General features: G+C 34.4%; 8 protein-coding genes across 8 annotated transcripts; 5 read left to right on the top strand and 3 right to left on the bottom strand. All coding sequences in view use genetic code 12, as the record gives it.

Moving 5' to 3' along the window:
- Window positions 1–359: 359 nt before the first annotated feature.
- CTRG_04828 (uncharacterized protein) lies at window positions 360–1280 on the bottom strand (the record flags this gene model as incomplete). The annotated part of the gene is made up of 1 exon (XM_002550484.1): window positions 360–1280. The coding sequence occupies one exon, from the start codon at window positions 1278–1280 to the stop codon at window positions 360–362; it is 921 nt and encodes a 306-aa protein (XP_002550530.1).
- Window positions 1281–2223: 943 nt separating this feature from the next.
- Window positions 2224–3210, top strand: CTRG_04827 (pirin family protein; the record flags this gene model as incomplete). Its single annotated transcript, XM_002550483.1, has 1 exon — window positions 2224–3210. The coding sequence occupies one exon, from the start codon at window positions 2224–2226 to the stop codon at window positions 3208–3210; it is 987 nt and encodes a 328-aa protein (XP_002550529.1).
- A 1234-nt stretch (window positions 3211–4444) lies between these two features.
- On the top strand, window positions 4445–5452 carry CTRG_04826 (pirin family protein; the record flags this gene model as incomplete). The annotated part of the gene is made up of 1 exon (XM_002550482.1): window positions 4445–5452. One exon carries the CDS (start codon window positions 4445–4447, stop codon window positions 5450–5452), a length of 1008 nt encoding a protein of 335 aa, XP_002550528.1.
- A 335-nt stretch (window positions 5453–5787) lies between these two features.
- On the top strand, window positions 5788–6798 carry RAD10 (Rad10p; the record flags this gene model as incomplete). Its single annotated transcript, XM_002550481.1, has 1 exon — window positions 5788–6798. The coding sequence occupies one exon, from the start codon at window positions 5788–5790 to the stop codon at window positions 6796–6798; it is 1011 nt and encodes a 336-aa protein (XP_002550527.1).
- A 46-nt stretch (window positions 6799–6844) lies between these two features.
- GIM5 (Gim5p) lies at window positions 6845–7318 on the bottom strand (the record flags this gene model as incomplete). Its single annotated transcript, XM_002550480.1, has 1 exon — window positions 6845–7318. One exon carries the CDS (start codon window positions 7316–7318, stop codon window positions 6845–6847), a length of 474 nt encoding a protein of 157 aa, XP_002550526.1.
- A 145-nt stretch (window positions 7319–7463) lies between these two features.
- On the top strand, window positions 7464–8150 carry CTRG_04823 (uncharacterized protein; the record flags this gene model as incomplete). Its single annotated transcript, XM_002550479.1, has 1 exon — window positions 7464–8150. The coding sequence occupies one exon, from the start codon at window positions 7464–7466 to the stop codon at window positions 8148–8150; it is 687 nt and encodes a 228-aa protein (XP_002550525.1).
- Window positions 8151–8773: 623 nt separating this feature from the next.
- CTRG_04822 (uncharacterized protein) lies at window positions 8774–10675 on the bottom strand (the record flags this gene model as incomplete). The annotated part of the gene is made up of 1 exon (XM_002550478.1): window positions 8774–10675. One exon carries the CDS (start codon window positions 10673–10675, stop codon window positions 8774–8776), a length of 1902 nt encoding a protein of 633 aa, XP_002550524.1.
- A 729-nt stretch (window positions 10676–11404) lies between these two features.
- On the top strand, window positions 11405–13033 carry PRC3 (carboxypeptidase C; the record flags this gene model as incomplete). Its single annotated transcript, XM_002550477.1, has 1 exon — window positions 11405–13033. The coding sequence occupies one exon, from the start codon at window positions 11405–11407 to the stop codon at window positions 13031–13033; it is 1629 nt and encodes a 542-aa protein (XP_002550523.1).
- Window positions 13034–13053: the final 20 nt, after the last annotated feature.

Here is a 13053-nt window from a genome sequence, read left to right as displayed (position 1 = left end):
GAGTTATGTATGGTTATATTGAATGAAAAATCTTACAAAGCCATTACTAATTCCGATGGAGAAATGAGCACCGGAAATGCATTTTATGTAAGATTTAAATTGTCTGATTACGTAATCCACAAACAGAAGATGCGAAGAGAAAAAAAAAAGCCTACAAAGACAAATTTTCGGAAATCGTGTTTAATGGTGAAATCGCAACCCAGAGATTGGATTACAAACCTTAGTAAAAGTCAAAATATACAACTGGATGAAGTAAACAATGGTTTGAAGTAATGACCTTTTTAATTGTTTTGTTTCCAGAATATTCTCTTGTTATTGTAAAGTATTGAAACCCTCAAAACCCCTTTTTTTGACAATGTTTACTTCTTTCTAGCGAAAGTATAAACGGTGTCCCAGATGACTTCAATTTTTGTGTCATCGGTCCAATTTAATTCTTTCTTTAACTCTTCAACAAATCTCTCAGCAATATTATACTTATGGCCGTGTTCTTTTTGCCATGCATGATAAGCTGACCATGATTTTACATAATTAAGGAACCATTTCATATCAATTGTCTTCTTAATAAAAAGTGGGGTTTTGGTCTCAAAACCGTCCTCTGAATCAGCTGGAGCTCCATCCCTATCAGAGATATATTCCTTTCTAATAATATTGTAATATTCAGTAGTAGGAACTTCTATCTCTTTCATTAAAGTTCTTAAATAGTCATGTCCCGGTTGTTGATAATATGGACCCATATATCTTTCAAACTCGTCATTTGGATTAACATCAAAGGATGAATTGTATGTGTAGTTTGTATAAATCTCGTTTGCTTTTGGATAACCAATGAATACCGGATCTTTGTAAAACCAATATGCTAAAGTACCATTTGGTTTTAAAACTCTTGCAGATTCTTTAAAGAAACGTTCGTGATTAACCCAATGACAGCATTCAGCACCAGTGATTAAATCAACCGAATCTGGCTTGATCTCTTTAGGTTGGTTTTCACCACTACCAAGCAAAAATTCAATTTTCTTGTCTGAATTGTTGCAAAATTCTGGTCCATAACTTTCCTTACATTGATTAATCATGGTTGATGATGGATCAGTTCCAATTACTTTATCAAAATATTCGGTTAATTTGAAAGTTACAAAACCTGTACCACAACCAATATCAACTGCTAATTTTGTATCACCCTTTTGGTGATGGTATTTCATCAACTCCAGATAGAATTGATTTGGATAATTTGGTCTCGAGTCATCGTAATGCTGAGAATTAAATGATTTATCTGAATAAGTGGCCATTCTAGTCGGGTTTTTCTCTCTCCTGATTGAATGAAATAAATATTGTAAAATTTGCTAATGGTCTGCCGTGTAGTCGTAATTATATACCCTTCAGATAGTCTCTAAAGCCATTCGATTATACTCTCCTGTACCGGCTCCTATACCGGCGGAAATCAAAATTGCGGAGAGAAATAAAATTGGATCCCCCACAAGAGATAAACAGATAGCGGGCCAACATCTCCTTCTGTTTGCCTATTAGTCATTCATGAACCAATATGTAAGGCTGGATATGTGATAACAGTTTGAAGTATCATGAGTAGCTAATTTTTTTTTTGTTTTCAATCTTCTTGTTGATGGAATTCTTACGACCGGTCGTAAGTAAACAAGAAATTAGAGTAACTTTTGAGAACCAAACCTTACAGCTACTAATTGTTTAGTAAAACCTATGTACCTTTGATTCTGCTTTCTATCCCTTTTACCCATTATTGTATACTTACCATCATTTAGTAATTATTATGAAAGCTTCAAAACCTTCATATCATTAATTTGTCAACAAAAAGAAGTGAGTTGATGATTCAGTTTTTGTATACTGATTTCAATACAAGGTTAAACAGGATAAAACTAACACTCTGGTGTCAAACCTTTGAAGAAACCATCTCCTTGTTATATTTTATAACCGATTCCCATGCTTGCAACTCTTAGCGACGTTTAATAAGCATTACTCATAGATCCATGATGAAAATAAACTTTGTATCACAATCGGAAAAACGAAAAGAAAAACAAAAAATTCACTATTGCTGAAATGTTAGAAATAAAAAAGTATGACAAAAACAGAACATGATTTCATTCTATACCCCCCTAATTCATAAAAGGTATATATGTGATGGCAAATTGTACACCCCTATGAAGATCAAGATAAAAAAAAAGTATTTACTAAAATGTTACTTTTATTCATCCATAGACAATGGCAATAAGAAAAGTTTCTAAAGTTGTTACACCGGATCCACCAAAGCCAGGGTCTTCAGTGGAGATAAAGAAATCAATTGGTGTTAATCGTCAATTCAACCCATTCTTATTATTTGATCATTTTACTATTCAGAAAAATGGTGGATTCCCTGCTCATCCTCATCGTGGACAAGAAACAATTACATTAGTTTTAAATGGTGGTGTTGCCCATGAAGATTTCACTGGTTCAAAAGGGATATTATATCCTGGAGATTTACAATTCATGACTGCTGGTAAAGGAATAGTTCATGCCGAGATGCCAATTCCCAATGAAGACGGTACTAAAACTCTGGGATTACAATTGTGGGTTGATTTACCAACTCATATGAAATCTGCCCCGCCTAATTATAGAGATTTGAGAGAATGGGAAGTTCCTGAAGTTGAAACTGATAATGGTAAAGTTCAAGTAAGAGTGATTTCTGGATCTTCACAAGGTGTACTGTCACTGAAAAAATTAGCTTTTACTCCAGTTCATTATTACCATTATACTGTTAGAGCTGGTGGGAAATTTGAGCAGGAACTAGATCCAGGTTTTAATTATTTTATTTATGTATTGCGCGGTGATAAATTGTTGATTAATGAGGAATCCAAAGTTGGTCAGTTCAAAACAGCATTTTTTGATGAAAAAGGTGATCAGTTTAGTGGAAGAAATGCAGCTGTTATGGATTTTCCTGAAACCGAAGTCGAGTTTGTGTTGATTGGTGGGAAAAGATTAAAACAAAAACCGTATCAGTATGGTCCATTTGTTGCAACCAATAAGCAAGGAATTAGCGATGCACTCATGGATTATGAATTGGCTATGAATGGATTTGAAAAGAGAAAGAGCTGGAACTCATTGATCAGTTATGGTGTTTCAAAATCGATGGTTGATGGGGCATTGAATGGAAACCTTGAGAAAAGAGCTGAGGCAAAGAAGGTATATTTGGAATCAAAGAATAAATATTAGTATATACGATTAACAAATAGATTTAGATAAATATTATGACTTTTCTGTTTTTGGAATCATGGATTGAATAATAGTGAATGTGTATAACTAGTAGTGTTATTCAACAATTCTGAGCAAATTAAATTGAAATGAATTTATATTGATGAATTTTACTTCAACATTTTGACAAATTTAGTTTAAATATTTCACTAATATTTTAAAAATGATTTAAATAACACCAAATATTACAAATATCAAGGATTCTTATTTCTTTAAAATGTAATATTTTGTGAATTTTTTATTTATAATTCTTTTGATGCTATATACTTTAGCATAGGGAGTTACTTTATTGTACGCCGCATTTAGTCGTGATCTAGGGCACGTGATGTATATTTGAATTCACGGTTAATTTTCCAAGAATTATACAATTGACAAGTAGAAAGACGCATGCCACAGATATCCAAACCAGATGTTGATTTAAATTCTAATACAGTATTGAAAGGCTTGAAAATCGAATTTGTTAATTGATATCATTAGTATTCATTTCTGTGTTATCCAATTGAATGAAAAGAATTAACAAATGCTGTCAAAGAGAAAGTAAGCATATACATTCATAGCATTTCTATTAAAGTAATATTAATTAACAACGAACCTTCCACACATTCCCCTACTATGAGTGATCTTACTCTCTAGTAACAACATTCACCAGCCAATTATAGCGCAATGAATAACCTTTACGTCATATCGTTCGCGCTCTCTTTTTTTTTTCTGGCATCACAATGTCTTTCTCTTTATTGCATTTCCGGATGTGGAAAGAAACGTTTTTAATTTTTCCTGTGACTTCCGGTGCACATACATACAAACTAATGTCAAGAACAAATTTCCAACACTAAAAAGAAAGAAAATCCGAATTATTGGCAATTCCGGTCACCATCTTGACAAATCAATTTAATAATCAACATCCGAACGGCTGACAAATCCGTATGGAGATCATGAAAAACAACTGGAAATAATGGAAAACAAAAACAAAACAAGACTTCTAGACAATTCCAGTGCATTCTCTGCAGCTGTGTGTGGCACATTCACGAAGAGGTATAAATATAGATAGAGTTTCCTGCTTCCCCTGATTTTCTCCAACAAAAAATTATTCTAATCATTACTCACTTTTCTTTTGATAATTTTGATTGCTAATCTCAAAACTATTGCTATAACAACAACAACAACTACCACTACTACAACTACAAAAACAAAAACAATGTCAGCTAGATCAATTGCTAAAATCGTCACTGCTAGACAGCAAGCCGAAGGTGTTGGTGCCAGAGTCAGAAGATCCATTGGTATCATGAACCAGAGAGAGTTCAACCCGTTCTTGATGTTTGATCATTTTTCCAGTTCCGGCACCAACGGGTTCCCAGAACACCCACACAGAGGACAAGAAACCATCACGTTGGTGTTACACGGGGCCATTGCCCATGAAGACTTCACTGGATCCAAGGGTATTTTGTATGCTGGTGATTTGCAATTCATGACTGCCGGTAAAGGTATTGTGCATTCTGAGATGCCAGTGCCTAACGCAGATGGGTCGCCAACTGTTGGGTTGCAATTGTGGGTGGACTTGCCGGATGCGTTGAAGAACTGTGCTCCTAGATACAGAGACTTGAGAGAATGGGAGATCCCACAGGTGGTAACAGATGACGGTAAGGTGACCATCAAGGTTATTTCAGGAAGATCACACGGAATTGAGTCCATCAAGGAATTGGCGTACACACCTATCAACTACTACTACTACAAGGTGAAAGCTGGTGGTAAGTTCAAACAAGAGTTGCAACCGGGATTCAACTACTTCTTGTATGTGTTGAACGGGAACGATTTTGTATTGAACGGAGACACCAAGGTAGACCAGTACCAGAATGTGTTTTTTGAAGAGAAGGGAGATTACATCACCGGTGAGAACACAGCCAGTGAAGACAGCAAGGAGTCGTTAGTTGAATTCATTTTGGTTGGTGGTAAGAAGTTGGACCAGCAGCTGGTTCACTATGGGCCATTTGTTGCCAGCTCGGAACAAGGTATTGAGGATGCTATCATCAGCTACCAGTATGCGCAGAATGGGTTTGAAAACAGAAAGACCTGGAAGACGTTGATCAGTGATGGTGTGACACAGGATATGATTGACGGTCCATTGGAAGGTAGTCTTGAGAAGAGAGAAGCCACCAAGAGTGCATATTTAGATAAACAAGAAGACAAAGCAGCTGAGAAAGTCTAGATGGTTCTGTGTATAAGTTTATTTTTAGTTCTGATGTATATTTATTTATTAATTTATGTTATGTTATTTTTTTGTTGACGTTTATGTCTGTTGGATGCTTAAAAGATTCTGTAGAACGTGGTTGAATGTTTGGATAAACTGAGCAAATTCTCTTGCAGTTTTGTTTGTAACTGAACTTTGGTGAAACTAATTGATAATTATTTCAGCACTCTTGGTCCAGTTCATGCTCTGGTGAAAGGGGATCAAATGCAAAAAAAGAAAAAAAAAAAATAAAAAAGTACGCACTTACATCTATCACATCTTTTGTTGATATCTCTACTACATATTACACAGCAATGTCTGATAATACCGAGACACTCAATGAAGTAGATCCATCATCTTTTGCAAGTATACTTGCCGGGATAAATAGAATGAGAGAGGCAGCAAGTGGTGTTTCGAGTAGCACTACCGACGTGATATCTAATCAGGAAACCAATTTGGAAAAACCTCCTTCCACTACAGCACGCGTGTCCGAACAACAGCAGGTGCCGGTTGTACCTACAAAGGATATAGTCAATCGAGCCAGTCCTTATCAAAGATCATCTTTAAATAAAGCAACTGCAAAGCCAGTCACTCCATTGGAATCACAGCGTTCCTCCACTCCGCGTTCCAAAACCCATGGTCCTAGCCAAATACTTATTAATCCTCACCAAAAGAATAACCCGATACTTACGAAATCAAGATTAAGCAAGGTTCCCTGGCGATATGATTCTAATGTATTATCGGATTATTATATCAGTCCTACATTCCAGATCTTGTTCTTGTCACTCAAATACCACAATTTACACCCAGAGTATCTTGAACATAAATGGAGGAAATTCAACAAGGGATCCATCATCAATGATACAAATAGCAATGACAAGGCATTGAGAGTGTTGTTAGTACATGTTGATATTACAAATCCACAGGACACGCTACGTAGAATACTGTCTTTTTGTAACAAAGTGAGATTAACATTGGTTCTAGCTTGGTCTCAGGAAGAGGCTGGGAATTATATCGCTACGGCAAAAAGTATTGACGATGCACCTACAAAAGCAAAGAAATCTATTGAAGGAAACAAAGCTACTGACTATAATACATGTGTTAGTGAAGCATTGACTGGAATTAAACTGGTTAATAAGTCAGATGTTGCAAATTTATTAGGTAATTGCAAATCCATCAAACAAGTTGTCCTTGAAAGTTGTAGAGAAGATAACGGTGATGGTTTTGGTTTAGCAAATATTCATGGATTAGGTGCAACAAAATTAAGAAACCTCAAACAAACCTTTCTGGAACCATTTATTACAAATAAAGATTATAACCAATGATATATTGTGTATTTTCATGAATTCAAGCGTATACTATCTATTTATCTCATGTAGCTTTAGCAGCAGTTGCCTGTTGTTTTTCCATCTCTATAACTTTCTTTCTTAAAATTAAGTTTACTGTGTTCAACAACTCATTCTTTTGTACCAAAATGCTTTTTAATTTCTTTGCATCTTCATCTAATTTTTTGATTTTATTATCATAAACAACTTTGGCATTATCTGCATTTTTTTCAACGTAGTAACCAGTACCAATATCCACTAAATAATCATTTTTAGAAACAACTTGACCTGGAATATACAAGGAACTAGTCAATGGAACTAATAAGCTATCTTCTTTAGATTTTTCCAAATTATTTATACTAGTGATACATTCCTTCAATTTTGATTGTGCTGTAGATAATGCTTGTAAAGATTGAGTAAAATGAGTAATTTCTTGATCAATAGATTTACGGAAATCTACCAATTGCTGAGGTGCCAATGAATTTAAGTCGATAGGAGTTGTTTGTGAAGATGATGCCATGTCGTTGATGATGATCAAGTGTTGAATCAAGATCCAGTAGATTTTGATTTTTCTTTTTTTTTTTTTTCACTAACAATTCTTTTGGACTGTTTTTTTTTTTTTCTTTCTTGTTCTTCATGCAAACAACCTTCAACACCAATAAACCATGGGAGCTGATGGGGGCACAATTGCCACTAGACTGGATATTTTGTTAAATCATACTATAAAATCCCAGCATAATGTTCAACGTGCCGAAGATAAAGAAGAAAACATAATTAAAATGTGTCACTATTCGACGCTACCTTTATATAACAATGATCCAATAGTAGGTGATTGCAAAGGCAAATTATATATAAAAGAACATATATTAAAGTACATTCTATCAACAAAAAAGGACAAGGGAAGTATTAAACCTGAGTTCAGTCATATCAATCTGTTGAAAGATATATTACCAGTGCATATTTCTTGGACTATTCTTGATAAAGTTCCATATATACAATGTCCCGTCACCAAAGAGATAGAGAAAGGGTATTCATATTTTCGAACATGTGGGTGTTTATTGTCCAACAAAGTGTTAAAAGAGTTTAAACATGAAGGGAAATGCCCAAATTGTAACCAACTGTTTAAGGATGATGATGTGGTAATCCTAGACCCATTGAATAAAAAAGAAGTTACTGAGTTGAATGAGAAGACCATGGCTCATTTACAAGAACAAGGTCTTAGTCATGCAAAATTGCCTTTGAAAAAGACCAAAAAGAAAAAACTGGAAGATATGAATGTTATAGATGAATTCGTTCGAAAGAGAAAGCTACTAGAAGATATTCCCAACACAAAACGATCCAAATCCAAGTAGTGAATGTAATTATACAAATATAGACTCGCAATATATTCTTAGTTTTTTATAATATATAATCCTTAATTACTATTTACAGTGGTAGTTCATTTTTTTGAAACCAATATTTATCTCTATTCATCTCTTTATTCGTTATCTTGTTTGCTCTCACGGTATTGTTCTTCTTTGAATTTTAATTTCTCTTTGTTCCAAGGAGCGTAATCTGAGTTGGCCCAAATGTTGAAAATGATGGAACCACCACCAACGACACAAATTCCCACTAAACCCAAAACAGTTAATCTGTGAACAGCATCAGTAGCACGTACATGGAATGGAAGTTGATTGTTAGCCATTATTAGTTTAATATTGAATAGATTTGAACAATGAAAGAAGAGTTAATTTTTTTGTATTTGCTTTTATTTTCTTCTACTTTTTTTTTTTCTTTTCCTTTCTCTCTTGTAATTTTTTCTCCAGTTGATCGTGGTTTGTAATGGATTTTGGCGATACGTTTTCTATACATTAGGCGAGCAACGCAACAGCCCATAAAAATTGACAATGCGAATCAAATCCCGTGTATTTGTACAAAACTTGATTCAGATAAATTATACAATATTTTAAAACTATTCATTACAACTCTATATACTCTAAAGTAAATACTTTAACCAACTGGCATCTATTATTTCTTGTTCAATTAAAGAAGGGTTAGCATACACCAAATCAGGTAACCAATAACTATTATAAAGACGGAAAATAGCATTTTCTTTAGAATCAAGTGATGAACCATCTAATATCTCCTGTATTATATATTCTAATAAATCATGACTAGATGCATTGATCAGATTCAAACTTCCCTTACTAATTTTGTTGCTAGTATCAGTAAACAAAATAGTATCCACTGCAGTAGCCAAAATTTGTTGAAATTTCTTACTATCAATATGACCAATTGGTAAGCTTTCATCTCCTGCATCAACTGTAACATCTGTCATTGGCTTTAAAGCATCATAGTTCCCAATGTCAATACTGACAGGAAACTGTCTTGGTTGAATGCCTTTTATAATAAATTTCTTTTTAGGGGCTACGTCACCTTCGGTTGGTAAACTAACAACTTTAGCTTCTGCATATGGGAAAGCTTTGGTAACATTCTTAATAAAATCAACAGCAGTTAAGAGTGGTTTATACTTTTGTTCAAAAACCCCATCAGCATTAGGTTTCCAAACTTCTTGAAACTGACTTTCATAGGCTTTCCATATTGATATTTGTGTTACTTCACCTTGTTCAGTAGCTGTTGGTTCGTAGCAACAATGCAACCAGGTAGATGCTCTCATTGGTTCAGGGAACAGTACAATAATTCTGAACAACTCTTCAGTCAATTCTGGTGGTGAAATAGGTACACCTGAATATTTAGATCTCTTGGTTAGATTTAATGATGGTGGTTGCTTGCTTTCGATAGGTTCATTTAACGGTAAATTACCAACCAATAACAATGGTAACTGTTTCATCAACGTATTAAATGATGCCCTTGATGAATTTAATTGCAACAACTTTCTCAATCTATGTCTTTGAGAATCCTTGACAGAATTTGGGTATTTCTCATGTAATGCTTCGGAAAACAAATACATCTTGAGGAACTCCAACACGGCATTGTTTATTTCATTATCCCCAACAAGAAGGGTATTGGTAATTGTTTCAAGCTGTGAATCAGTTATACTGTCAATACAGTTGTTTGTAGAATTAACGTCATCCTCATCATGTTCCAAATCATCATCATGGTGGCTGTCATCAATATCACCTCCATCTTCGTTCTTCTGAGAATTTCTATCCCATACAATCAACAAATGTGAAAGACATTTCAAAATTCCAACAAATAAGTTTTTATCAGGAGTGACAATCAAAGTATTCAATAATAGGTGAAACAAAGGATCATGTCGACTGTTGTCTATGTAATAACATGTTAAAGGTTCCAACAAATCAACCAAATAACTCAAGGCTTCAGAAAATTGATTATCATATTTCATTAACGAGCTAACTTCTTTTCCATGAGGATGATAAAACCAATTTGTTAAAAACTTCAACAGTTCAGTCAAGCTCTTCTTAAATGATGGAATCTGGGATAACCATTGTTGGTTGTTAAGATCTTGTGCTAAATTTCTCAATGTCAACAATGCATCTAAACTAAAGGTCATAACGTTTTGGTCGATTAAGTCATACTTCTTTTCATTGAGTAGTTGGTATGGTTTTATTAAATATTTCATTAATTCGTGACCCAAAAATGGATCCCCTTCAAGGGATAATGATGGTTGGATTGTGTAACGAGTCAACAGACTCAATGCCCAAGTAACTTCAGAATCAAGTCCCGATCTTAAAGACATGACTATTCTTCTCAAATCATCTATACCTTGATGACCACTTCCTGGAGCTTGATTGGCACCAAATCCATAACCATTATATTGATTACCATAATAATTTCCTGGAACATTGTTTGGGGTATTACCATTTAATGATACTGTAACTCTTGAACTGGTTGTAATTGGAACTAATGAAGGCATGTTTATAGGAAAAAAAAAATTCTAATTTTGATTATTGCCTTGACTTTATATTCCAGTTATTACGTATTAGGTTGTTAAATATTTACGGTTCACGAAAAAAAGAATAAACCTTCTCAACAGTGCTTTGGTGTATGTTTACAAGTTTATGATTTTTTTTTTCGTTCATCTTTCTCGTTCTTCAATTTTTTTTACTTCTTCTCGCTCTCTCTGTTGTATTCATGTTGGTCGTGCACTAATCGATGCATCACGTGACTGATTTTGGAATCTGCAGCAACATCCAAGAATATATTGTCTCCTGTAAATATTCATTTTAATAATTTAAGTGATATTTTCCGTAGTTATACCAATTGATTACAAAAAATGGAAGTCTAACGGAAAACATCTTAAGATTCACCCCTATAGTTGCACGGCACTAATTTTCTGTGTATATTAGAGAAAGAAAAAGAAAAAAAAAAGAAGACAATTGAAGAGAGAGTGTAATAATCCGCTATCGCTCCTATCGGTTGTGCGCATGCAAATTCCGTTCTCATCATAATCAACAATTTTCCCCAAATTATATCTTGAATACACACAACACTCTTTTTCTTTTTTTTTTATTTTTAGTATTATTGATAGACTTTGTTCACATTTTATTCTAATCAGAGAGACGTATACTTCACTTCAATTTTCTACTTACACCAGATATTGTCTCCCAACCTAACAAAGAAAAGAGACTAGAGTAATTTGGTAATGAAAGCTTTTACTTTATTTAACACAGTTGTTGCCCTCGGTGCTACTGCTCAGGCAGCTTATCTTGGAAACCAATTCAAGGACCAAGTTGTATTCACTTCAGATGACAATGCTGCTGAATTTCAATTTGAAACCTTTTTTAAGCAATTGGGTACTTCTCCTTTAGATTTGGTTACTGCATGGGCAGATATGCAATCTGAATTGACTCCTGCTCAAATTGCAGCTTTAATCCGCCAGTATCAAACTAAAGATGAAAAACCAAAAAAGAACACATTCAATGATATTTCTGCTGCTTCAACTTCTGATTTTGAAATATTATCGAATGAGAAATTTGCTGATTATTCTTTAAGAATCAAGGAAACATTTCCGGAAATTTTAGGCCTTGACACTGTCAAGCAATATACCGGGTATTTGGACATTGATAGTCTCAACAAGCATTTCTTCTATTGGTTCTTTGAAAGTAGAAATGATCCAAAGAATGATCCAATTATTTTATGGCTCAATGGTGGTCCAGGATGTTCTTCTTCGACTGGTTTATTCTTTGAATTGGGTCCATCATCCATTAACCTGACTTTACAACCAGTTTATAACCCATACTCTTGGAACTCCAATGCATCTGTTATTTTCTTGGATCAACCAGTTGGTGTTGGTTATTCATACACTGGTGGAGAACAAGTTAGAAACACTGCTACTGCTGCTAAGGATGTTTTTGTATTCTTGGAGCTCTTTTTCCAAAAATTCCCTCAATTTATTCAAAACAAGTTCCATATTGCTGGTGAATCTTATGCTGGTCATTATATTCCTGCATTTGCTTCGGAAATCATCAATAATGCTGATAGATCATTTGAATTGGCTTCAGTTTTAATTGGAAATGGTATCACCGACCCATTGATTCAATCTGGTTCATATAAACCTATGGGATGTGGAGAAGGTGGCTATAAGGCTGTTTTAACTCCAGAACAATGTGATCAAATGGAAAAGGACTATCCAAAATGTGCTAAATTGACCCAGTTATGTTATGATATCCAAACTGCTTTGACTTGTGTTCCGGCTCAATACTATTGTGATTCTCACTTGTTTCAACCATATGCTCAAACTGGTTTGAATCCTTACGATATTAGAAAGGACTGTGCCGACCAAGGAGGTAATTGCTATGTTGAAATGGATTACATGGATGATTACTTGAATTTGGATTATGTCAAACAAGCAGTTGGCGCTTCAAACATTGATATTTTCACCTCATGTGATGATACTGTCTTTAGAAACTTTATTTTAGATGGTGATGAAATGAAACCATTCCAACAATATGTTGCTGAATTATTAGATCACAATGTTCCTGTTTTGCTTTATGCTGGTGATAAGGACTACATTTGTAATTGGTTGGGTAATTTAGCATGGGCAAATAAATTAGAATATTCTGATGGGGATGTTTTTAGTAAGAAGGATTTGCAACCATGGAAACCAGATGGAAAAGTAGTAGCTGGTGAAGTTAAAAACCACAAGCATTTCACTTTCTTGAGAGTCTATGATGCCGGTCATATGGTTCCTTATGATCAACCAGAGAATGCACTTAGTATGGTTAATACTTGGCTTCAAGGAGATTACTCATTTGGTATTAAACAAGAGTAATCGTCTATCTATCTATCTAT

The sequence above is a fragment of the Candida tropicalis genome (assembly GCF_000006335.3).
Source record: "Candida tropicalis MYA-3404 genomic scaffold supercont3.6, whole genome shotgun sequence".
In the NCBI taxonomy this organism is placed as follows: Eukaryota; Fungi; Ascomycota; class Pichiomycetes; order Serinales; family Debaryomycetaceae; genus Candida; species Candida tropicalis.
The sequence above is the reverse complement of the archived record's forward strand: the minus strand, read 5'-3'. Positions and strand labels throughout refer to the sequence as shown.